Raw genomic sequence first — 27,578 nt, 5'->3', positions numbered from 1 at the left:
ACATATAAACATGGTGCATGGGCATGATGAACTAGTGCAAACATCCTATTACATAACATGATGTATGAGTATGCTTTAGACATTAGAATTTCTTAAAGTAAAACATTAAGTTTAGTTCTACTCACCTGAAGCCTCTGCTCAACAAACTCAGGGTCAACTAGCACTGAAGCTAGACACCTCTCCTCGGGTCCAATCCTACACAGATGGACTCACATGAGGTACTAAACACATGCTAACAACTCATAAGAAACTCCCCAAAAACCCCTCTAAACATCATAGAAATATGCATAGGAAAACAGCCATGAAAAGGCTGGACAGGCACTTTCGGCGGCACCTTCGGCGGCCGAAAGTCTCCTCCAGAGACGAAACTCGGGTAGGTTCGGCGGCACCTTCGGCGGCCGAACCCTCTCTCCAGAAACGAAAGTCAGGCACTTTCGGCGGCCGAACATTACCTTCGGCGGCCGAAAGTCTGCTTTCAAGCCACAACTCAACTTTCGGGGGCAAGGTTAGGCGGCCAAACCATGCATCCTCAGGCACGTTCGGCGGCCGAAACCACCTTCGGCGGCCGAACCTGAGTTCATCAGAACTCAGCCTTTGCACACCAGCCTCCAAAACCTTCCAAAACAACCCCAAACCTCACATACTCTCTCCCAAGCATGCATACACACTCCCACAAGCAAAGAGAGCAAAGAAACTAACTTAAACTCTTCAACACATCATCACATAACATACATTGGGCATCAAACCCACAAAAGCCTAAACATGCATATCTACCCATACTCAACCATATAACCTCCATAAAACTTACTTAAAACTTCTTAAAAACTCAAGGGAAACAAAGATCTACACTTACCTCTTGAAGATCGAGGGTTGGTGCGATCCCTAACTCGGAGGTGTGGAGAATCCAAGCTCCAAAAGCTCCAAGCTCCCAAAACTTCTATTTTAGCTTCAAGACTTCAAACCAAGGGTAGATCTTATGAAAACTTGAAGGATTTTGAAGAGAAGACACACAAGCAACCAAGGGAGGGCAGAAACTCACCTGAGTTCGAGAATGGGGAGAAAACTCGCCCATTTCCGATCTGAGGGCTCTTTATAGGTGGCCTGGTCATCAACCTTCGGCAGCCTAACGTGCCCCCTAAACTCATGCATGTTCGGCGGCCGAACCTCACTTTCGGCGGCCGAACCTTGGCTTGCTCCCACAAGACTTTCGGAGGCCAAAGGCGCTCCCGAAGCCTTCACATGTTCGGCGGCCGAACTTCACTTTCGGCGGCCGAACCTGGCAAATGCCTCCTTGGTCTTTCTCTTCAAAAACTCAACTCTTTTCTATTTAAAACCATAAAACACTTAAAAACATTTTAGAAAACCTTTCCTTTACCCTTGCTCTACCCTCCAAAGAGGATCCGACACCCGAGATTCCACCGGACGGTAGGAATTCCGATGTCTGAACGAGCGGGGTCTTACATTCTTCCCCCCTTACAGAACATTCGTCCCCGAATGTTCAAACAAAACACAAACAAACAATCAAAACCTCAAACTTGCGCTTGAACGCCACAAGCTTCTGCTGCGCTACTCTGATCCTTCTCTTCTTCTTCCTCACTGCTCTTACTCTTCTCTTCTGCTTTTTATTCTACTCTTACTCTTCTCTGCTATACTTTTACTCTCTGCAGGTACCATCCCGTAAGGAAAGAGAGAAACGGTTCTGGTACCAAGTACCACCTCTAAACCAAACTCTACCTTCCTGACCGATGGTAAACCTGATACTAGCCTGGAATCTCTGCTCCACAAGTAGAAAACCAATCCATCCCCCGGCTGACATCCAGACACTCAAGTCTAGGACCTCATGCACGGGTGGAAGGCATCTACCCTCATCGGCCACTGGCCTGAATCTCAGCCACAGATGGATCCTACCCGGTCTACTAACCCAAAGAGAATACTCTACACCCAGAAGCTATCAACTCAACCTCTTAAAGGCTCCTAGAGCAACAACAGAAAAGGGAAACACACTAGAGCACAAACACACACATCAGAACATGAACAAGTGAGCGTACCTGGCATCACTGCGTTCGATGTGTCTGCTCCCCTTCCTGGAACACTGGCTTGAGCCACATCACCTAAAGCTCGCTGCTGGGACCACATTCTCCTGGGCGCAGTAGGACAATCACGTGCGAAATGCCCTTCCTGTCCGCACCTGAAGCATGCCGTTGTCCCAACTCGACAAGGCCCTCTGTGCAACCTTCCGCACCTCAAACAGCTTGTAGGACCTCGGCCAAAACTCGAACCATCTTCAGCATCAAGCCTAAACCTCTTCCACAACCTACCCTTCCTAGTCCTCCCCCATTGCTTAGGGGCTCTGGCTCTTCCCCACTTTCTACCTCTCTTGGTAGCTGTACTCAGCATGGAGGGATCAACTTCTCCTGAACTTGAACTCTTAGAATCTTTAGACTCTCCCATGCAGTCCTCATCCATATTCACTTGTAGACTAACATCCCTCCTCTGCACCATAACTTCTCTGCTGACTTCAACAGACCTTTCAGGGTCTCTTGCTCTGTCATCTCCACCTGACCTTGCAAGGGGAAAAGGCTCACTTTCCCACTCAGATGGATCTGACTCCATAGAGCTCCTAGCACCTTGCATCTCAGCTTGTCTGAAACACAACGGGCACACAAGCACACATAAGCATCACATCATATCATGTGGTCCATGACAAACACATGAACGCACAACACATAGCATAGCATCATATCATATGGTCCATGTGATAAACACATGACCCCTCAAGCAACATATATCATGGATGAACCTGTCACCTACAGCCTACAACATAGCAGAACATGCCATGACCAACTGTGCCAAGGGCCACTCTTGGTCGCTCAGCTCATCTCATATCAGTACATATCATGCCATCTCGCAGCTAAGGGACTAACAACATCCATAATACAACATAAATGCACATGCATCACACATGGCATTACACATCATCATACAAGACAGGACTCGACATCCTATCCTAGTGGACATGATCTTACTCTTAATCTTTCTTAATGTGCTTGCCCTCCTAACATCTAGCACAACCTCTTTCCGATGTCTGAGCATCTTCGCATCAAAACACCGTACTCTCGAGGAACCTCTGCTCTGATACCATCTGTAACAGCCCGGAAACCGGTACCCCTCTAGTAACGGCCCGACCTGCTCGGCGCTAGGATTCAGATCGGCTTAAGGCCGCCGGAACCCGTAGCAAGCCTGCTAAACATCCTAAAACTCTAGGTATAATCCCATACATGATCAAACTTGCCTGAAAACTTAAACTTTGATCTCATAAAACCTTTAAAACTTATTTTTCTTACATCAGCTTGACCTATGCATGGAAACATAGAACCTCCTACTAGATGGGTCATCAAGCTTGCTTCAAAACATATCCGCTTTGAGTCAAGGGATTTGAAACCCTTTCTTCCCTCACGGCCATTCAAAACTCATAACATTTAAAACATTTTCTTAAGATCATGCATAACAAAAAAGGGATTAACCAACACTCTAGGCAAAGCACAATTCTACACATCTCATGCTACAACACATGACAATCTATACTTTTCTTAACTTGGCTCTATCTCTTTATAACATTACTCTTTACTCTTTCCATTCATCATATTCTTTATATACATAAGGACCATACATCAAGTCCATCTATCATGTCCATATATCATCATGCTCATGTCCACCACTAAACTATGCAAGCAACAAACATACATAGCATTACATAACATATCATCTCTTTAGCAACTTACATTACATAACTATCACTACCTCAAATAAACATATACAATAAGCATCTCTCCTTATACATAAACATAAACATAACTAAGCTATTACAACCAAACATGGCAACCCATGCTTGAACCTCTTCTATCCCATAGCTTACTCTGACTGAACTCTGGCTTGACATACTCTGGCTTACTTACTCTGGCCCTGCAAAACTGGGGGTAAGGGAATGGGGTGAGCTACAAGAGCCCAGTGAGTAGAAACAGAGAAAAACATTTGCTTTAGTTCCTCCATTTTTAGGTATATTATTATCTATTTTATTGTTCCACCCATTTTATGTATTTTATTATAAAGACATTTTAATCTTTTCATGCATTCATGAAATGCGTCACATCACAAGTATATCACAACAAACATCTCACCCCCGCTTGAGTTCATGCTAGCAAATCTCTTCCTCTTGCGGGTGATTTTAGAGGGTTCACGTAACGTCCTTCCCCTCAGGGTTAGACATGACCCCAACATTCCCTCTGTCAAAACTTAGCCCCGAAGGAGCTCTCATGGGGCTTTCCTACATGTACTCGCCCGATTGACAAAGACTCATTGACAGACTTGCGGGCTATTGAGGTCGCCTTGGTCCACCCATCACATCATATACATAGCACATTATGCAAGGCGTCACCTTCGTGAAACTAGTGCAATCATCCTATAACATATAAACATGGTGCATGGGCATGATGAACTAGTGCAAACATCCTATTACATAACATGATGTATGAGTATGCTTTAGACATTAGAATTTCTTAAAGTAAAACATTAAGTTTAGTTCTACTCACCTGAAGCCTCTGCTCAACAAACTCAGGGTCAACTAGCACTGAAGCTAGACACCTCTCCTCGGGTCCAATCCTACACAGATGGACTCACATGAGGTACTAAACACATGCTAACAACTCATAAGAAACTCCCCAAAAACCCCTCTAAACATCATAGAAATATGCATAGGAAAACAGCCATGAAAAGGCTGGACAGGCACTTTCGGCGGCACCTTCGGCGGCCGAAAGTCTCCTCCAGAGACGAAACTCGGGTAGGTTCGGCGGCACCTTCGGCGGCCGAACCCTCTCTCCAGAAACGAAAGTCAGGCACTTTCGGCGGCCGAACATTACCTTCGGCGGCCGAAAGTCTGCTTTCAAGCCACAACTCAACTTTCGGGGGCAAGGTTAGGCGGCCAAACCATGCATCCTCAGGCACGTTCGGCGGCCGAAACCACCTTCGGCGGCCGAACCTGAGTTCATCAGAACTCAGCCTTTGCACACCAGCCTCCAAAACCTTCCAAAACAACCCCAAACCTCACATACTCTCTCCCAAGCATGCATACACACTCCCACAAGCAAAGAGAGCAAAGAAACTAACTTAAACTCTTCAACACATCATCACATAACATACATTGGGCATCAAACCCACAAAAGCCTAAACATGCATATCTACCCATACTCAACCATATAACCTCCATAAAACTTACTTAAAACTTCTTAAAAACTCAAGGGAAACAAAGATCTACACTTACCTCTTGAAGATCGAGGGTTGGTGCGATCCCTAACTCGGAGGTGTGGAGAATCCAAGCTCCAAAAGCTCCAAGCTCCCAAAACTTCTATTTTAGCTTCAAGACTTCAAACCAAGGGTAGATCTTATGAAAACTTGAAGGATTTTGAAGAGAAGACACACAAGCAACCAAGGGAGGGCAGAAACTCACCTGAGTTCGAGAATGGGGAGAAAACTCGCCCATTTCCGATCTGAGGGCTCTTTATAGGTGGCCTGGTCATCAACCTTCGGCAGCCTAACGTGCCCCCTAAACTCATGCATGTTCGGCGGCCGAACCTCACTTTCGGCGGCCGAACCTTGGCTTGCTCCCACAAGACTTTCGGAGGCCAAAGGCGCTCCCGAAGCCTTCACATGTTCGGCGGCCGAACTTCACTTTCGGCGGCCGAACCTGGCAAATGCCTCCTTGGTCTTTCTCTTCAAAAACTCAACTCTTTTCTATTTAAAACCATAAAACACTTAAAAACATTTTAGAAAACCTTTCCTTTACCCTTGCTCTACCCTCCAAAGAGGATCCGACACCCGAGATTCCACCGGACGGTAGGAATTCCGATGTCTGAACGAGCGGGGTCTTACACATGCTCCTCTGCATTTCTGGAATACACTAAGATATCATCTATGAAGACAATAACGAAGTGATCCAGATACTGACTGAATACTCTGTTCATGAGGTCCATGAATGCTGCAGGGGCGTTGGTCAACCCAAACGGCATCACAAGGAACTCATAGTGCCCATACCTGGTCCTGAAAGCTGTCTTCGGTACATCTTCATTCCTTATCCTCAACTGATGGTACCCTGATCTCAGATCTATTTTGGAGAAACAACCTGCTCCTGCTAGCTGGTCGAATAGATCGTCGATCCTTGGCAAAGGGTACTTGTTCTTGGTAGTGACCTTGTTCAACTGTCTGTAGTCGATACAAAGTCTGAGGGATCCATCCTTCTTCCTCACAAATAAAACCGGAGCACCCCAAGGTGAAGTACTCGGTCGGATGAAACCCTTATCTACCAGCTCTTGCAACTGTTCCTTCAGTTCTTTCAATTCAGCTGGTGCCATCCTGTAGGGAGGGATAGAGATCGGTCTGGTACCAGGCATTAACTCAATCTCGAACTCTATCTCCCTAGCAGGTGGTAACCCTGGCAGCTCGTCTGGGAAAACATCTAAGAACTCACTCACCACAGGCACTGAGGCGGGCTCTCTGACATGACTATCTAACTCCCTCACATGAGCTAGAAACCCCTGACATCCCCTCCTAAGCAACCTACGAGCCTGAAGAGCTGAGATCAGACCTCTAGGTGTACCCCTCTTGTCTCCTCTGAAGACGACCTCTGACCCATCCTGATCTCTGAATCTGACTACCTTGTCTCTACAGTCCAAGGTAGCACCATGGGTCGATAACCAATCCATCCCTAGAATGACGTCAAAATCTGTCAAATCTAGAACCACAAGGTCGGCGGAAAGGCATCTTCCCTCTATGAAAACTGGACTACATTGGCAGACTGCCTCTGCCACTGACGGGTCACACTTGGGTCCACTGACCCATAGGGGACACTCTAACCCAGAGACCATCAATCCTACCCTCTCCACGACTCTCGGAGCAACAAAAGAATGAGATGCACCCGGGTCCATTAAGGCATACACATCAGAACAACCAATGATGAGATTACCTGCCACCACGGTGTTGGATGTGTTGGCCTCCTGCTGAGTCATAGTGAAGATCCGTGCCGGAGCTGATGGACCTTCACCTCTGTATCCTGCTGATGAAGAGGCTGACCCTCTCCCTCTGCCTCTGCCACTGGCCTGTGTTGCGGCTGGAGCTACTGGCTGCACCACACTGCCGGAGGCTGTCTGCTGAGACGGCGCTGCAAAGGCTGCTCTAGGACAGTCTCGAGCCAAATGACCCGCCTGTCCGCATCTGAAACACGTGTTTGTCCCTGCCAGACATACTCCTTTGTGTGGTCTCCCACATCTCATACATGCTGTAACCTCTGCGCCAGAGCTTGAGCCACTGCCTAAACCCAGACCTGACTTGATCTTGTTCCAGAACTTATTCTTCTTAGATTTTCTGTGGCCTCTGTCCCACTTCTTACTGCTTGCAACTGCTGCACTCAGAGAAGAAGAGTCTAACCTTTCCCCACCTGGGGTCTTGGAACCAGAAGACTGTGCCACTGACTGTTTTACCTTCCCCTGAACGATGGCACAAGCCTCCATTCTCCTAGCCATATCCACTATGGCATGGAAACTCTCCCTCTCTGCTGACTGTATCAAAGAGGAATACCTGGAGTGCAGCCTCATAATATATCTACTTGACTTCTTTTGATCCGTGTCCAAATTCTGCCCAGCATATGGCAACAACTCCAGGAACCTGTCTGTGTACTCCTCCACACTCATCTGATCAGTCTGCCTCAACTGCTCGAATTCTATTATCTTCTGCTCTCTGGAGCTCTCAGGGAAAGCCCATCCTGCAAACTCATTTGCGAACTCCTCCCAGGACATACTGTCCGCTCTCGGGTTCACATAGTTCTTAAACCAACCACGTGCCTTTTTGCACTCCAGTGTGAACCCAGCCATCTGAATGGCTCTACTATCATCAGCCCCTATCTCATCTGTAATAGTCTTGACCCTGTTCAGATACTCAAATGGGTCATCACCTGTTCTGTACTGAGGAGCACCCAACTTCATGTAATCGGTCATCTTGACCTTGCTCCCTCCAGATGAGGTAGGTTTGGGTACTTGTGTTTCCGGGACAGTAGGTACTGGTGGTGGTGGAGGTGCAACATCCCCTGGGGTAGGGTTTGCTGTACCGGTATAGGGAGGTGGAGGTGGGTACATGGGGTACTGAGAGTATGGTGGGTAGTAAGGTGGGTATGGCATATGTGGAGGATAAGGGCTAAAACTGGGGTTATCCGATGTACCTCCCATCGAATACCCTGGATGGTGTGAATAGGGTGGGTAGTGATGTGGCTGGACATAACTCGAGGCCTGAGTGCCTCCTTCTGATTCTCCCATGCCCTCTTCCGGCATGCTCACACCAAGATTGCCATCCCTTCTCTGATCTACCTCCATATCCTCAGACATTCCTCCCTGCACTGTTCCCCTTACTGATCTGCTTCTACCCAGATCCAAAGACCTTCTTGGGTCTCTAGCCACTCTGTCTCTATTGGACCTACTGGACATTGCCCTAGGCAATGCTGGAGGACGGGCATCAGCGCCCTCGTCCTGAGGTGGCACCCCAGTCAATCGTGCAGATCGACGGGTTCCTCTCATTCTATTTTCTGAAAAACAGCACATAGCATAAACAATCATTAGCATCACATGGTTCATGTGGAAACACATGAACCCTCATCACATACATAGCATCACATCATAGCATTTATGCACATGCATATCATCATGGCATATCATATCATCATATAGACAGGACTCTACATCCTATCCTAGTGGACATGATCTTTCCTATTGTGCTTGACCTTCTATAACATCGATGAGCCCGACACTCTAGGTCCGACCATATGAACCTAGGGCTCTGATACCACTCTGTAACGACCCGGAAATCCGACCCGTTACCGGCGCTAGGATCCAGATCGGCTTAAGGCCGCCGGGACCCGTAGCAAGCCAAACATACCTCCTGTAACCTGTAATATCCCATACATGATCAACAACATACATAAAACTGTAAACTTTTTCTTTCTTTTTCCAAGCTTAACCTGAACATGTGCACATCTAATAACATAACCACCACTGGAGTCCTCATCGAATGCTCCAATGGGGTATTTCATCATTCGATAAGCTTGGACTATCAAATACATCATAAAAACATTTCTATAGATCATGTGTCAAGGGGATAACCATAACATAGGGTCAAGCACATACTAATCCTCAATCATCCTCATCATTACATAACTATACATTGCTCTTTCATTACATTAACATAGTCATAAATACTCATTACATCATATTCATGTCCACTACTATCTATTACATCATACATGACTTAACTTCACTCTAGCCGACTTCCTGATCTACCCTGTACCTGCAACTCTGGGGATAAAGGGAGTGGGGTGAGCTACTAGAGCCCAGTGAGCAGAATAATAAAACATCAATTTAAATCATGCTTTCATGTATGCGCCATAACACAAACATTTCACATCAAGGATGAACTTGTCACCATTTAGCCCCTATCTTTCTTACTTATACATGCCGGGGGCGTAGAGCCGTAGCAGGCACACCCGGACTACCATAATCAATCATAGTGCCAGGGGCGTAGAGCCGTAGCAGGCACACCTGGACTCACATAGGCTATCATGACATAAAAGGGCTAATGGATCATTCAACATTCATCCACATCAACAACAAGGTATGCAATGCAACATATTCGTGAATTCTAATGCAATCATCCTGATATATCTCATGGCATTCATGATGCGTGAATCATGCTAAAACATTTCATTAATTTGCTTTAAAACTTAAAGTTTATTCCACTCACCTCTGGCTAGCTCTGAAGAGACTCTGAAGCAGCTGGCTCACTGCTGGGGGTCTCGGTTCCTCAGGTCCGAACCTACACAGGTGGACTCAAATGAGGGACCAAATATACCTGAATATGACTCTAAAATACTCCCCAACTACAACACTTCAAACAACACATTTCCAACATACATTGTTCAAATCACAACATAAACTCATAAACCTAACAACAAGCCTAAACATGCATTCTACCCCATCAACTTGCATAAAACTTTCATAAAACATAAAAGAAGCATAGATCGAAGCTTACCTCTTGAAGAAACAAGAGGGAAGGCGATCCTAGCTTGGAGATGGAGAGATTGAGCTCTTTGAACCTCCAAGTACCCAAAACTTGCTCTTAGCTCACAAATCTTCAAAATGGAAGTTAAAACTCGTGAAAACCATGAAAGATCTAGGGAAAACATTCAAGATTGAGGGAGGAGCGGCGGAGACTCACCTTGGCCGACAATGGGAGAGAAAAAGCTCACCCGTGCGGACCAAAGGGACCCTTTTATATGTGGCTGGCCAGGCCACGTTCGGGGGCCGAATGTGCCTCCGTATCCATGCAATGTTCGGCGGCCGAACATAAGGTTCGGCGGCCGAACCTGCACTTCCCTCACTCATGCTTTCGGGGGCCTAACGTGCCTCCTAATCACATGCATGTTCGGCGGCCGAAAGTCAAGTTCGGCGGCCGAACCTGGGTTTTCCTTCAAGCTACATTCATGCAAAAGCTCATTTAATTTCTTACTTAAAAACATGAAATACATGAAAACATTTCATAAATTCATAGTTTTACCCTTCTAGAGGTTTCCGACATCCGAGGTCCCACCGGACGGTAGGGATTCCGATACCGGAGTCTAGCCGGGTATTACATTCTCCCCCCCTTAAGAACATTCGTCCCCGAATGTTCCTCAACTAACATACAAAGCATGGCATCAATCATAACATAGAACATAGCATACAATATATCATACATGCAACACATAGCACAACTGACACTCACCTCAAAACAGATGGGGGTATTGCTGGAGCATGGACTCCCGTGTCTCCCAGGTGCATTCTTCAATATTGTGGTGGTTCCAAAGGACTTTCACCATCGGGATTTCCTTGTTCCTCAGCTTTCTGATCTGAGTGTCAAGAATCCGCACTGGCTGCTCTACATAGGTGAGATCCTCTTGGATCTCTACATCAGGCTCACTAAGAACCTTGCTCGGATCTGACACGTACTTCCGTAACAGAGAAACATGGAAAACCGGATGGATTCTCTCCATCGAAGCAGGCAAGTCTAGCTTGTACGACACATTACCGACCCTCTGAAGCACCTCAAAAGGACCGATGTACCGTGGAGCTAACTTACCCTTCTTCCCGAACCGAACCACTCCTTTCATAGGAGACACCTTGAGCAAAACCAAATCCCCCTCCTGAAACTCTAGCTGTCTTCTACGGACATCTGCATAACTCTTCTGCCGACTAGCAGCAGTCTTGATCCTCTCTCTGATTATGGGTACCACCCTGCTGGTAAGCTCTACTAACTCCGGACCCGCAAGAGTCCTCTCTCCTACCTCCTCCCAGCAGATTGGTGATCTGCACTTCCTCCCGTACAAAGCCTCATATGGAGCCATCCCTATGCTAGCATGATAGCTGTTATTGTAGGCAAACTCCACCAAAGGTAGATGCTGCCTCCAAGAACCGCCAAAATCTAGCACACACATTCTGAGCATATCCTCTATTGTCTGGATGGTCCTCTCTGACTGTCCGTCCGTCTGTGGGTGGAATGCAGTACTGAAGTCTAATCTGGTACCCATAGCGTTCTGCAGACTCCGCCAAAACCTGGAGGTGAACTGTCCCTCGGGTCCGATCCTACACAGGTGGACTCGAATGAGGTGTCAACACACTCTAAACAGCTCATGAACAACTCCCCAAAAACCCTCTAAAACATCACTTAAACATGCATAGAAAACAACCTTGAAAAGGCTGGACAGGGCACTTTCGGCGGCACCTTCGGCGGCCGAACCCTCCCTCCAGAGACGAAACTCGGGCACTTTCGGCGGCACCTTCGGCGGCCGAACCCTCCCTCCAGAGACGAAACTCGGGCACTTTCAGCGGCACCTTCGGCGGCCGAAAGTCCCACTCCAGAGACGAAAGTCAGGCACCTTCGGCGGCCGAATCCTTCCTTCGGCGGCCGAAAGTCTGCTTTAAAGCCAAACTCAACTTTTGGGGGCAAGGTTAGGCGGCCAATCCATGCATCCAGAGGCAGGTTCGGCGGCCGAAACCACCTTCGGCGGCCGAAACCACCTTCGGCGGCCGAACCTGAGTTCTTCCCAGAAGGGCAGAACTCAGCTTCTCATGCATTCAAGCCTCCTAAACCTTCCAAACACCCCAAAACAAGCACCCAACTTTACCAAAACATGCATAAACCCTTAACCATGCACAAAGGAGCTTAACAACTAGATTAAACTCCAAAAACAACATCAAAACATACATAGATAGCTTATGACCCACATAGGCCAAAACCATCAAAACAACCCATAATCTCACATACTCTCTCCCCATCATGCATACTCACTCCCACAAGTATAAACTAGCTTAAAACTTCTTCATAACATCACATAAACATACATTGGGCATAAAACCCACATAACTCCTAACATGCATATCTACCCATACTCAACCATTAAAACCTCTTAAAACTTACTTAAAACTTCATGAAACATAAAAGAAAGCATAGATCCGCACTTACCTCTTAAAGATCGAGGGCTGGTGCGACCCAAAGCTTGAGGTGTGGAGAATCCAAGCTCCAAAAGCTCCAAGCTCTCCAAACCTTGATCCAAACTTTAAAACTCTTCAAAATAACCATAAAACTCATGAAAACATGAAGGAGATGAAGAAAAACATGAAAACGGCCAAGGGAGGACAAAAACTCACCTGAGCTCGAGAATGGGGAGAAAACTCGCCCATTTCCGATCTGAGGGCCCTTTATAGGTGGCCTGGTCAAAGACCTTCGGCGGCCTAACGTGCCTCCTAAACTCATGCATGTTCGGCGGCCGAACTTGACTTTCGACGGCCGAATCTGGCAAACGCCTCCTTGGTCTTTTCTTTTCAAAACTCAATTCATTTTCATTTAAAACCATGAAATCAGTAAAAACATTTTAGAAACACATTTTACCCCTCTAGAAGCCTCTGGCATCTTCAGAATTCCAGATTTCCAACGGAGATTCCGCCGGAAGGTAGGGATTCCGATGCCGGAATCTAGCCGGGTATTACAAGAATAGTAAAAACATTTAAAACGTATGCTATCATGGAATGTATCACATCACAGACAAATCACATCAAGGATGAACTTGTCACCAATAGCCCTCTACACATTCCAATAGTGCCAAGACGTAGAATGGGTCCTAGTCTTTCCCTTAAACATATCATAACATTCCAATGTGCCAGGGACGTAGAATGGGTCTTCATGGACTTTCTCTTACATAGTGCCAGGGACGTAGAATGGGTCTTCCTGGACTTCACACCGTATCATCATCATATCATAATATTCCATATTGAGGGCTAATGGATCATCCAACATTCATCCACATCATCATCACATTATGCAATGTAACATATTCGTGAATTCTAATGCAAATAACCTAATATATCACACGGCATTCGTGATGCATGAATATGCTCAAATTTATTTATTTGCTTTGGAAATAAAGGTCCATTCTACTCACCTCAGGCTGACTCTAAAGCAGCTATTTCACTGCTGGGGTCCTCGGTTCCTCGGGTCCGAACCTACACAGAGGGACTCAAATGAGGGACCAAACATACATGAACATGACTCTAAACATCTTCCCAAAAATCCCTTAAAACACCTTAAAACAATCATAGAAATCATGCAAAGGAAGGCTGAACAGGGCACTTTCGGCGGCAGGTTCGGTGGTCGAAAGTCCCCCCAGAGCCGAAACTCAGCCACTTTCGGTGGCACCTTTGGCTGCCGAAAGTGGTTCCAGAGCCGAAACTCATGCATGTTCGGCGGCACCTTCGGCGGCCGAAACTCCCCTCCAGAGCCGAAAGTCCAACTTTCGGGGGCAGGGTTCGGCAGCCAAAGCATGCCACCACAGGCAGGTTCGGCGGTCGAAAGTGCCTTCGGCTGCCGAACCTGAGTTCTTCCAAAGTGGCAGAACTCAGCCTCCTCATGCACATTTTGCCTCCCACAACTTTCAAACATGCATTTAGCTATTCTACACATGCATACACACATACATAAGCATATAGGGGTCTCAAACTAACCTAAACCCCAACACAAACACATATAGCAACTCATACAACATACATTATCCATAAACTCAATATTAACCCTAACAACAATCAACTAACTTAAACATGCATTTCTACCCCATAACTCCTCATAAAACTTGTTTAAAACATGGGATAAGCTAAAGATCTACTCTTACCTCTTGAAGATCGAGAGAGGGCATGACCTAACTTGGAGATTTGGTGAAAACGGGTTCCGGAGGTCTCCAAGCTTCACAACTTCGATCTAGGCTCAAAATCTTCAAGAACCAAGTTAAAACTTGTTAAAACTTGAAAGATTTGAAAAAAATCATCAAAACCAACCATGGGAGGGCATGGACTCACCGTTGACCGAAAATGGGGAAGAAAACTCGCCCGTTTTCGGCCACGGGGCCTTTTATAGGTGGCTGGCTAGACCACCTTCGGAAGCCAAAAGTGCTCCCTAAACTCCACAATGTTCGGCGGCCGAACCTGGATTTCCCTCTATGGTCATTTTCATTCAAAACTCAATTTCTTTCTTACTTAAAACCATAAAATATATGAAAATATTTTATAAAAACATGATTTTACCCTTCTAGAGGTTTCCGACACCCGAGATTCCACCGGACGGTAGGAATTCCGATACCGGAGTCTAGCCGGGTATTACAACATGTGCCAAAGGTAGGGAACGTCAGTAGATTATTGTTAAAGGAGTATCATGATACGCTATGGGCTGGACATTTGGGTTGGCGACACACGTTAGCTTTACTAAAACATGACTACTATTGGCCTTACATGGAAGATGATGTGAAAGAGTACACAAAGACTTGCTTGGTGTGCCAACAGGACAAAGTAGATAGACAGAAACTGACGGGTCTTCTACAACCTCTGCCAATTCCAAGCAGGCCTTAAAAGAGTATTTCCTTGGATTTCATTACTGGCTTACCAAAAGTGGGGGAGTATGATCACATCTTAGTAGTTATAGATCAGTTTTCAAAATATGCCACCTTCATACCAATGTCGAGATATTGTTCAGCTGAAGAAACAATCAAAGCTTTCTTTAAGAATGTTGTGAAGTATTGGGGTGTTCCTAAAAGCATTGTCAGTGATAGAGATGGGCGGCTCATAGATATCTTCTAGTCTGAGCTGTTTAACATCTTAGGAATAAAACTGAATGTTTCAACAAGCTTTCATCCTCAGATTGACGGACAAACAGAGCAATTCAATGGGTTGTTAGAGGAATACTTGCAACACTTTGTCAATACCAGCTAAAAGAACTAGGCCTCGTTGCTCGATGTTGCACAATTTCATTTTAATTCCTTAAAGAGCTCTGCTACTAATAAAAGCCCTTTTGAGATTGTTATAAGTCAACAACCACTGGCACCACATACACTCGATGTGCCTTATACACAGGGAGAAACCCCAAAGCATACCAATTCACGAAGGAGTGGAAGCGAAATGCGGATATTACACGAGCTCAATTAGAGAAGGCATCTAAGTACATGAAGAAGAGGGCTGATGAACATCGAAGGCCTCAAGAGTTTGCAGTGGGAGACTTAGTGATAATCAAGCTACTACCAGACCAACTATGATTCCTCTGCAACCGAGACCGAAGACTGGTTCGCAAATATAAAGTGCCAATTCCAATTGTTGCCAAAGTCGAGCCTGTATCATATAAAGTTGAGCCACCACAATGGATGAAGATCCACCCAGTACTTCATGTGAGCAGACTCAAGCCATACCATGTAGATGAGACAGACAATAGCATAAACAAACCCTCAAGACCAGCCGTTTCACGAGCAGTATCAGTGCATCAAGGCGTTGAAGAAATCTTAGTTGAATGAGTTGTCAAGACTATCAAGCATCCTCCTTACAAAGAATATCTTGTCAAATGGAAATATCTGAGTGCTGAAGAAACCAATTGGGAGAAAGAGTCAAACCTCCAACAACATTCATAGGAGATTGAGGAGTTCCAACAATCTCAGTCGACGAGGACGTCGACCGTTTAAGTGGGGGAGAGTGTTAGGGGTCTAGAATCTTGGGGGACTAAAATGATCACATCTTAGTAGTTATAGATCGGTTTTCAAAATATGCCACCTTCATACCAATGTCGAGATATTGTTCAGCTGAAGAAACAATCAAAGCTTTCTTTAAGAATGTTGTGAAGTATTGGGGTGTTCCTAAAAGCATTGTCAGTGATAGAGATGGGTGGCTCATAGATATCTTCTAGTCTGAGCTATTTAACATCTTAGGCACAAAACTGAATGTTTCAACAAGCTTTCATCCTCAAACTGACGGACAAACAGAGCAATTCAATGGGTTGTTAGAGGAATACTTGCAACACTTTGTCAATACCAGCTAAAAGAACTAGGCCTCATTGCTCGATGTTGCACAATTTCGTTTTAATTCCTTAAAGAGCTCTGCTACTAATAAAAGCCCTTTTGAGATTGTTATAGGTCAACAACCACTGGCACCACATACACTCGATGTGCCTTATACACAGGGAGAAACCCCAAAGCATACCAATTCACGAAGGAGTGGAAGCGAAATGCGGATATTACACGAGCTCAATTAGAGAAGGCATCTAAGTACATGAAGAAGAGGGCTGATGAACATCGAAGGCCTCAAGAGTTTGCAGTGGGAGACTTAGTGATAATCAAGCTACTACCAGACCAACTATGATTCCTCTGCAACCGAGACCGAAGACTGGTTCGCAAATATAAAGTGCCAATTCCAATTATTGCTAAAGTCGAGCCTGTAGCATATAAAGTTGAGCCACCACAATGGATGAAGATCCACCCAGTACTTCATGTGAGCAGACTCAAGTCATACCATGCAGATGAGACAGACAATAACATAAACAAACCCTCAAGACCAGCCGTTTCACGAGCAGCATCAGTGCATCAAGGCATTGAAGAAATCTTAGTTGAATGAGTTGTCAAGACTACCAAGCGTCCTCCTTACAAATAACATCTTGTCAAATGGAAATGTCTGAGTGCTGAAGAAACCAGTTGGGAGAAAGAGTCAAACCTCCAACAACATTCATAGGAGATTGAGGAGTTCCAACAAGCTTAGTCGACGAGGACGTCGACAGTTTAAGTGGGGGAGAGTGTTAGGGGTTTAGAATCTTGGGGGACTAAAATGTAATTTTTCTAACATGGGATTTCTTAGAAACAAGATAGGTAGAAATTAGTAGAAAATAGTAGTATTAAAAGGGCCGTGTTAGTTACTTATAATTCATTTTTGTGTATTTATTAAGGGGGAGTGTTACCTCAGACATATTGATGTCTCCTTTTGTCACAGCTCAACTTGTTCTTAAAGCTCTTTAGGGGGGAGTGACTAATTGCCACCAGTGAGGGCTGGGCCCAGCTTGCCACCGTAGGCCTATTGAATCCCTGTGCTATGCCTCCCCTTCTTGTAGGCATTTCCCCCTATCCACAAGTGGTGTGAGGATCGTTGCTTTGAATTGTATAATGATTATTTTACCCCTGAAATAAAATGAGTAGCTCTTTTATTAAAATCTTTGTGCATACATTCTATATTTGTGTTGCTTATGCTATTACGCCTGTTTGATGCTGATATCCGCTTGATATGTATATATTGCTCACTTTTATAATATACTAGCCACTCGGTGCTAATCAACATGTTTTATTATGCAGTTCAACGTGTAAATACATCGATTGACTTGTCTTAATAGTGTTCAAGTCAAGTTCCATATAGTCCCAAGTAAGTGCTAAAACCTGGGCTCTGACACGTAGCAAGGAACATTCATCAGTCTCTTTCATAAGGAGCAGCCATCTTCTTCATTGAGGGTCGAGGAGTGCCGTGAGAAGAAGGAGAAGAAGCTATTCGATGACGCAAATATCGTAGAGGTTATTGTTTCTATTTACATAATCAATGATTTGTCTCACAAGAAGACCTGATTCAAAGTAGATATTGATTTCTAGAGAATCATTTTGACTGGTTAGATTGTGATTTTTGAAGGAATAATGTTGTGATTATTGAAGATGACGAGGGTTTATTATTGAAAGTCAGATCACTTGAGAAGGAGAGAGGTATTAAAATGATTTCTTTCTTTTTTATCATATTTAAATACTTGACTAATAGATTTTATCGATGGAAGCATCTATTTGCATGAGATTAAAACTAGAGGTTTAAGCGTTCAGATTTTAAAAATTGAGGAATCGATCTATTAATTACGTTAAAATTTATGAACTGAAGTGTAATTTATCCAAATAATAAAATCAAAATCGAAACAAAGGAAAAAAAAAAAAAAAAAAAGCCTCCCACTTGATAGTAGGAAGAGCTAAACCCACCGATGAATCTTTAAATTAGGAGATCACAGGATAGTGAGACGTGGTGGAATTAATGGTGTTCTTAGGGAGTAAATGAACTCGGGTCAGTAATGAAGGTATTAATAAAGTTAAGCGGGTCAGTAATGAAGGTAGTAATAAAGTTAAGCGATACACTTTAGAGGAGCTCAGATTTCTTAGTTACAGGGAAGTAGTGGAGGTTTCAGAAAACAAAAGAGATCATCTGTGTTCTCAAGAGTTATAGGAGTATACATACTATATTATAGGAGTATACATACTATATTTGTACGTCATACTCCTTCAATAATCCCTTCAAAGAGGACAATTGTAATTTTATAGATTTTTAAAGAGATTAGGCAATTGATTTATTAATATTTAGTTAGATTAAACTATGCTTTGTTTAACATACATATTGTGTTAAAATAGTTAAAGTCTCACACGGCCGTCAAAGGTCGGAAGTCTAACATTTAGGAGGCCGAAATTATAATGGCCTAATTGGTTAGTGACAAGGCTAGAGACCTATGTAGGTTGATGGTTCGGTATATGTATCTTAGTATTCAAAGGACCGTATTTTATATATTATCATTCACTCTTCAACCGGAGAATATTTCTCCTATTTAGAGATATTGAAAAAGTCGAATTGCGATTAAATGGAATGTATACTTAAAAATTTTAAACTTTAGATGATATCACCATTCTAGTCATATTACAAACCTGAATTTAAAAAGATTATTGCTCCTTAATTTCAATATGATCTCTATTTTTTTTATTAATAAATTGTATACTCTTAAATTTAAAATTTATGTTTAAAGTAAAAACATTTTATATTTGATATTAATATATTATATAATAAATATTTACGGATTCCTATTATAATAAAATAGCTAGCGTTGGCTTTACCGTATGATAGCACGGTGGACCCTCCTTGTCTCTGGTAAATTCCATCGCATCTTCTTCTTCCTCTTCTTCTTCTTATAGTTAAAAGTTTTAAAATTAAAACGGTCAATTCAAATGTCTGGTTCATTAGCCATGTTCCAAGGAATTTCCCTCTTCACCTTGACTTGAAGCTCTCACAAGTCAATGATCCAATAAAACGGTAATGAGCCATATCCACACCTTATTTCACTTCCTTTTCTTTCTCCCTATTTCTGCTTCTTCCATCCACGCCAAGCTTCATAGGTAATTAAATTTCTGCTTCTTAAGCTTTCTATGGAATTAATTTGCATATATACATCTTTTCGGTTCCTCACACACTGCTGTTTCTACATATATATATATATATATATATATATATAATATGTTTATTTTGAACTTCTTTCTTCTATTATTTTAGAAAATTTTCTCTCTGCCATTAATGGGTCTCTCAGGAAATTTGTTTGTCGCAAATCGTTTTAGTTGCTGTATACTCGCAGTATTTTGCATGGCTGTTTCATTTTCTGAAGTGGGTTTGCTTCTGTTTAATTTAATAGCTGCAGAATTATGCTTTTGGAGCTTGGATCTTCCTTCTGGTTCTGATTGTTTTCTTGCAATTTTGCTTGAATTATTGGTTGTACAGTTTAATTTGCTACTGTATACTGAAATACTCTCCAACCCGTTTGTGGAGCAAGCAATTTTACTTGGGGGGCAGTGTTCAACTCTTGTATTATTAGATAATATAGATTGGATTCCGTACTTTTATTTATAGTTCCTACAAACAGAAGATTAAAGGTTAGAAATCTAATTTTTCTTAATCTCGAGTTTATTAAACTGTATTCCTTGCAATTTGAATATATCATTCATCAGGACCTTGTTTTTCAAATCAAAGTAAAGAACTCATAAGAATTGAATTATTACAATTTTTTTTAATTACTAATATGATTGTAATTAAATGGAAAGAAAAAACCAAATAATTATTATGCATGAAACGTGAACATTTTACAATTAATAGAGAAGCAGAAAGAAGCTGTATAACTCTATATGCAAACAAATTATGATTGTCATAGGTGTTGAATGCTAAATTTTATTATAAGCAAGTCCGTGGACAACTTCGTTTGGGTTGTATGATGGCCTCTCGAGCCCTGAAGTTGGCTTTGTTCCGTGACTTGCTGGACTTTTGACTTGGTTGACAATCAGTCCTAGTGGGCACATTTCAATTTATTAATATTTTGTGGCTGAATAAAATTGTTGATGTGTTTTGGAAACAAATTATGCTTTGCATTTGATTTTACAGCTTTTAGATTTCCTTAATTGTTATTCATGGCTGTTTCTTCTGAGTGGTAGGAGCTATATAGAGGAGTGTAGCAGACAAAATTTGCTTAATGGTAGTAGAATATAAATTGAATCAATAAGCAAGTGACATCATCCAAGTTCACTGTAGGTTCCTTATAGGATCTGGCATAAATGTCACTGGAGCTCATACCTATAGGAACAATTTTGGCTGTGCTGACGAGTCAGGTCCTGAAAACAGCTCAGGCTGCAAAAGATGTTATATTTGAGAAGGAAAGTTTCAAGGTTCTGTCAAAGCATCTGTTTGATATTGAACCTGTGTTAAAGGAATTGCAACTTAAAAAATTGAATGATTCTCAAGCTGCAAGGCTAGCACTTGAAACACTTGAATCAGATGTCAAGAAGGCAAATAACTTGGTTGAGAAATATAAAAATCGAGGCCGTTTCTATTTATTGTTGAGGTGCCGTCACATTGTCAACGAGGTACAGGAAGTCACTAGGGATATTGGAAGATCTTTAGCTGCATTATCACTTGCCAATACTGAGGTCCTTGCAGAAATATCTGACCAGGTGAATAGGCTACAGAATGAAATGCAAAGAGTGGAATTTGAAGCATCACATTCTCAGCTTCAAATTGTTGACAAATTAAACCAGGGTCTTCGAGATCAGAAACTCGATCAGGGTTTTGCAAATGATATGCTGGAAGAAATAGCCCGGGCAGTTGGGGTACCTGTAGAACCTTCAGAGATAAGCAAAGAATTGGCAAGCTTTAGAAAGGAAAAAGAAGAAGCTGCCAACCGGAAAGAGAGGGCCGAAGTTCTCTTCTTAGAACAGGTTATTGAGCTGCTTTCTCGAGCTGATGCTGCCCGAGACTATGAAGAAGTCAAGAAGCAGTATTTTCAGAGGGTTCAAGTGATAGAACGGTATGATGAGAGGGAGGAATATATAGTTCCTCTTACTCCTTTCCTTTGTTGTATAAATGGGACCGTGATGAATGATCCTGTTAGCCTTTGCACTGGTACTACATGCGAGAGAGCTGCCATTGAAGCTTGGTTTGACTGTGGACAGAGAACTGACCCAGAAACTGGTGAGATTCTTGAGGACATAACTTTGAGGTCAAACCTTCCCCTTAGACAATCAATAGAGGAATGGAGAGAACTGAATTATTGCCTTAGAATAAGAACTTGTAAGGCAAAGTTGTTATCAAATGTGGACTCCTTAGTGGAAGATGCCTTAAGCCAAATGCAGGATATGATGAGGGAAAACTCTATAAACAAGGATTGGGTATCTATAGGAGGCCTTACAGACATTGTCATATCTATCCTTGGGAGCTCTCATAACAAAGATGTAAAGAGGAAGATTTTAGTTACTTCAAAGGATATAGCTGAAGGGCATGCAAAGAATAAGGTAAGCTCTTGTGAGAACACACCTAATGGAACAGGGGATTGTTAATTCTTCCAGCTAACCTAGTTCTCACACATTCTCCATTTTGTAGAATAGTATTTTATTTTATTTTTTTATGCTTAGACTAGTACAGCTTCTATGGTTATTTTGATGCTGGGCCTGGGATGCACAATTTTTGTGTGTTAGTTATTAAATGGAGAGAAGTTAACAAATTGAAGTTTTATATTTGTTTTAAATATAATATCTAGATTTTTTATCTTTTTCAAAAAAAAAAACCGTTTCCCCACTATAACACTATTAATGTAAGAATATGCACCACAAACATATTAAACCTTGGTGTTATTTATCCACTTGAATCAATTGTTGTAGGAAAAATTGATCAACCATGAAGGTTGGGATCACATTATTCCCTGCTTAGCTCGTGACTCGAGCATCTCCAAGGCTGCAGTGGAATTGCTATTTGAGTTGTTGCAAGAGAGGTCTGGTTGGAATGTTTCTGTTTGCAGGAAACTTTCACAACAGTGCAGTGCAATTCTTTTCCTTGTCACCCTCTTGAATAGTCCTGTCACAGAATCAGCAGTTTATGCTGAAAAAATCTTGAATAAACTTTTTGAAGTTGATGAGGAGAATATTCCCCGTGCTGCAAAATCAGGCTGGTACAAGCCACTTGTTGATCGGATTGTACAAGGTCAGAAAACTATTTTCCATCTATACTTTATAAGATTTCATTTTTTGACCAATGTCAATTTGTCCACATTTAAGTCATTTGCTACTGTCAAAAACATAAATTCTTGCTGAAGCCTGGTTCCCGATAAATATTGCATTTGCTGGACAGATTTGTGTAATCTGTTCACTTCTGTTATTATGACAGGCTACAGCCAGGCAATTTAAGAAGTTTTTGGTTTTTCAGCAGCAAAGAATAAGGATATGAAGTGTATTTTAGTAAGATTGTGAACAATGCTGAAATACTGTGATGGAGTAGGTTCAGTCATGGGGCCCAAAACTTAAGCTCTGAGTTATTAGCAGCAGATTATCCAAATGCTTTACACTGTTGTCCACTCTTGCCTAATTCTTCAATGTGTAATTAGGATATCCTAGAGAAAATAAAGTGTTGATAAAGAAGTGACAAAAGAGTGAACGAAGTAATTCTTTTGTCTTAACTCTGGAAGTCAACTTGGTTAACGCAATATTTTTACAATAGGAATATTCTAAACCAGGAAATTATAATATATAAAATATAAATATATATATTTTACAACCTTTGTTAGGAACCCTAATTATGGCCCTAATTAAGATATATGCAGTAAAGAAAAAAGAATTCCTAAATAGGAAGAGTATATCAACATAAGGTAAAAGAGAACAGTAAGCGAGAAACTCACTCTATAAAACCATACCTTTAAATTGGAAATGGACATATCCAATATGAAAATTAATAAGAAAGTAACTACAAAATCATTGGAAGTTTTGCTTGTCTTGTGATAGAGCTCTGAATTGGTTGATTAAACAAAGTCTGGTATAGATAGAGCTCTGAATTGGTTGATTAAACAAAAGTCTGGTATAGACTTGATAATGAATTGATGAGCTGCAAGACACTTGTATAACCCTCTAGACTAAATTTCACAATGGTTTATTGAAAGAGAAAAAAAAAAAAGAAAAAAGAAAAATGGTCTCTATAACATGCTGATCAAGAATGCAATGAAATAAATGTCCAAGGTAGAAGCTTTTGTAGAAAATATTTACATGTCTTTGAATAGTTGTCAGAACACAACCCTAAACAAAGGTAAAATAAGTGGAACTAAGGCAACAGATCACAGATGTGGTGAAACAACCTGCAAAGTAATTCAAGTAAAATAGTAGGAATTAAGAATCTAAGCTGGTTCAGCAAATTATCCCCCTCCACAATCTGCTACTAATGTAAATTTATTATAGCTTCTCAAAACTCTTGCCCACAAGCAACCCTCAGATCACACAAAAATGTCTATAGCACACGCACACCTCTCAGAAAAAGAAAAAAAAAATCTATTTTGGACGTACAGACTCACACTGAAGTAAACATCCAATCATATTGCAAACATAGTCCATGCTACACCTCAAGTTTATCAAGTAATTAACTTGTATGTTAAGATAAGTTGACAAATAATGAGGCTTTGGAACCCATTTCATTTCAGGTCATTTTGTTGTGGCTGTGTAGCTTATTTACCAACAGACAGGCTATGATGCTATAAGATCTATGAAGCAACCATGCATATCCATTCAAATGATTCCACTTTCTCTACTTCTGTTCAGTTAAAAATGCATAAAAGAAAAAATAATAATTGGACAGTACCCTACTCTTATTGGTAAAACCCACTTCATTAATTATTGAGACTCTAGGTGAATCCTACTTAGATGCTGTAGATAGCTTCGACACAGTTGTACTTCTACATCTATCTGAGCAGGTTAAAGCTTGAGTCATCTTCATAGGATTTCCAACTGCATCCGGAACTTTTCTTAGTTGTCTGTGCTTGGTTGACTATTATCCATAGACGTGAAAAGTTTGTGATGTTGTTTTGATCATTATGATAATTTTTCAGGGCCAGAGTCTTCAAGGATTTTGATGGTCAGAGCTATAGTTAATATGGAATTCGTTGATTCAAACTTAAAGGTACTTGGTGAGGAAGGGATAATACCTCCTTTGCTTGAAATGGTGGGATCTGGAAATATCGGATCAAAGGAGTTGTCCTTGTCTGCTTTGCTTAAGCTATCTGATTGCAATTTAAACAAAGAGCTTATTGCTGCTGCTGGTGGGCTTTCTGTTGTTTTAAAACTAATGTTCTCTCCCCGCATACGAACAATTATTATTATTAAATGTGCTGAAATCCTAGAGAAAATATCCTCTTCTGATGATGGAATTAAGTACTTCATTGATGAAAATGGAACCCAGCTCGACTTAGAACCAATTATCATGAATTTGTTAGGTTTGCAACAGGTCCCAAGCTCATCCCACAGTGTTCGGAGGCCTGCATTACGCGCACTTCTCGGGATATGCAAGTTTGATGCAGGGTTGGTTAAGACTGCAGTTCTTACTGCCAATGGTGTATCTTTAATACTTCCCCTTCTTGATGACACAGATTCAGAAATTCGTGAAATTGCAATTACTCTTCTTTTCCTCTTCTCCCATCATGAACCGCAGGGAGTGGTGGAATACCTGCTTAAGCCGAAAAGGCTGGAGGCTTTGGTTGGGTTTCTTGAGAATGATGACAAGGGAGATGTACAGAAGGCTGCTGCTGGTTTATTGGCCAATCTTCCCAAATCTGAGGTAACACTGACTATGAAACTAGTTGAGTTGGATGGGCTTATTGCACTCATAAACATCATAAGAACAGGGGACATGGAATCAAAAGAAAATGCTCTAAGTGCACTGTTCAGGTTCACAGATCCCACAAATCTTGAGTCACAACGTATTGTAGTTGAACTAGGAGCTTACCCTTTGCTTGTAAACTTACTGAGAACTGGTTCTGTAACTGCAAAGGCAAGAGCAGCAGCACTTATTGGTGATCTTTCCATGAGCAGTCCGAAGCTTGTTATTGTCTCCAATCCAACTGGCTGCTGGTGTTTTCGGCCAACACGCCCTAATTTATGTCCAGCACATGGAGGCATATGTGGTGTAACAACTACATTTTGTCTCTTGAAGGCAAATGCGTTGCCTTCCTTGGTAGAACTCTTGCATGGAGAGACTCCTGCTACTGCTCATGAAGCAATTCATACGCTCTCCACACTGGTTCAGGAAGGCTCTCCTAACAGAGGGGCCAATGTGTTGCATGAGGCTGACGCCATACAGCCTGTGATAGAGATTTTAAGTCGGGGAACAGATTCTCTAAAAGAAGAGGCTTTGACACTCTTGGAGAAGGTATTTTTGTCAAGGGACATGGTGGAATACTATAAATCAACAACTAGGTTTCTTCTTGTTAGCCTTACAGGGAGGAATGTTCATGAGGATAGCGGAATTGGGAGGAAGGCTACAAGAGTTTTATCACTTCTCGAACGCTATTCAAGATCATCAACGTCTCTTGTGCCTGGACTATTTTCATGAACAGATCAGTTAGGCCTCATCTCCATTATTCAGGATTCAGGAATTCTCTGTAAATGAATACTTACAACATTAGTTTACTTGATCTTTTGGTTATCTTACTCTCAGAGTCAGGATCTCATGTTGCAGCAGTGTCATGGTTTTTTGTGTTGCTATTTTTTCCACCCTATTTTTCTTAGATGGACCTGAACAGGCACATCTAATGTCAACTAATGGTTGCATTTAGATATCTCAATGATATTTATTTATTGATTTTGGGTTCAGTCGAGCACAATTGCCTTCCATCTATATGGGCAGATTTGCTGTTAAAATTTTAGATAGTGTGATTGTCCTCCAACAATGGTGGAATGAGGGGCGGTTCTATAAATTAAGGTAGTAAAATTTTTCCTGATTACTAATTTAATGGGTCGAAAAAGTAAGATTTTAGGGTTTAAAAACCTTCAAAATAGCCGTATTAATTCAAAAACTCTCATCTTACCTTCAAAAGTATTACTCTGAGACATTTATGGGTGAAGAAAACCTTAATAACCTCTTACTTATTTAAGCCACAAGCATCAATTCAAAATTTGATTTGAAGCTTCCAAGAAATAAGCTTGAAGGCCAATACATTGCATTCAACACAACTGTCTTTTTCCTAATAAGAATTTTTTTTAAAAGAAAATTGAGTATCAAATTCAAATATTTAATCTTTTATAACTATCAATGACATTAACAATTTATATAGAAACTAAACCAAATGTTCTCCAAATACTATGAAAGGTTGAACAGTTAAATTTTAGTTGTTGGTTTCAAGGGTTAAAAGTTAACACAAAAATATATTTCATAATTATATTTATTTATAATTTTCAAATATTGATCTTTAGAGCATTGTTCTAGTGATATATTTTTATATCAAAGAATGATTAAAGGCTTAAAAATGAAAGGGATTTCAAACCAAACATCTGCTTGCCCACTAGACCACACTGAACAGACCCAACCCAAGGTTTAAGGTGGCAGCCTAAGGAGCCAACAAGATGTCGGTAAAAAATTGTAGTACCCATAAAAGCCCTGTGGCAGTACAGATGCAATTTTTTTTATATAAAAAATATTTATAAATATTTTATAATGATATTTATAAAAATATATAAAAAATATATTTTATAAATTTTTTATATATTTTTATTTAAAAATTAAATCGTATACATAATTATATACTTTCTAATAAATTATTTTTTTAAAAATACTTTATGAATAATATACTTTTTAAAAAATAAAACATTTTGAAGGGATTATAAAAAGTGGAATGAGCTGATTATAAAAAAATATTTTATAGTTTTAATTACAGTTAAAAATTATTAAAACAGTCAGTATTGGTGAAGATGGTTTATAATTGTGTTAGGTAGATGGGGCAGGGGGCAGGGGGCAATAATGTACTTTCCAATGATCAAAGTTGTTCCAACTATGATATGCTTGGCTCTCTCAAGGAGAGAAAATTGGAAA

At 41.7% G+C, this 27,578-nt stretch overlaps 1 protein-coding gene across 7 annotated transcripts; it reads left to right on the top strand.

Moving 5' to 3' along the window:
• Positions 1 to 19,337: 19,337 nt before the first annotated feature.
• LOC110613688 (U-box domain-containing protein 44) lies at positions 19,338 to 26,362 on the top strand. 7 transcript variants are annotated; one of them, XM_021754925.2, is made up of 5 exons: positions 19,338 to 19,600; positions 19,891 to 20,128; positions 20,778 to 22,033; positions 22,400 to 22,718; positions 24,604 to 26,362. In XM_021754925.2, exons 3-5 carry the CDS (start codon positions 20,801 to 20,803, stop codon positions 26,100 to 26,102), a joined length of 3,051 nt encoding a protein of 1,016 aa, XP_021610617.1. In that variant the 5' UTR covers positions 19,338 to 19,600; positions 19,891 to 20,128; positions 20,778 to 20,800; the 3' UTR covers positions 26,103 to 26,362. The 7 variants fall into 7 exon arrangements, with proteins under 7 accessions (XP_021610617.1, XP_021610616.1, XP_021610622.1 ...); XM_021754924.2 differs by having other exon boundaries at positions 20,681 to 22,033; XM_021754930.2 differs by lacking the exon at positions 19,891 to 20,128 and having other exon boundaries at positions 19,338 to 19,517.
• The last annotated feature ends 1,216 nt before the right edge of the window (positions 26,363 to 27,578 follow it).

Source organism: Manihot esculenta, chromosome 4 (genome assembly GCF_001659605.2).
Source record: "Manihot esculenta cultivar AM560-2 chromosome 4, M.esculenta_v8, whole genome shotgun sequence".
NCBI classification, from domain to species: domain Eukaryota; kingdom Viridiplantae; phylum Streptophyta; class Magnoliopsida; order Malpighiales; family Euphorbiaceae; genus Manihot; species Manihot esculenta.
This window is presented reverse-complemented; position numbering and strand designations above follow the sequence as displayed.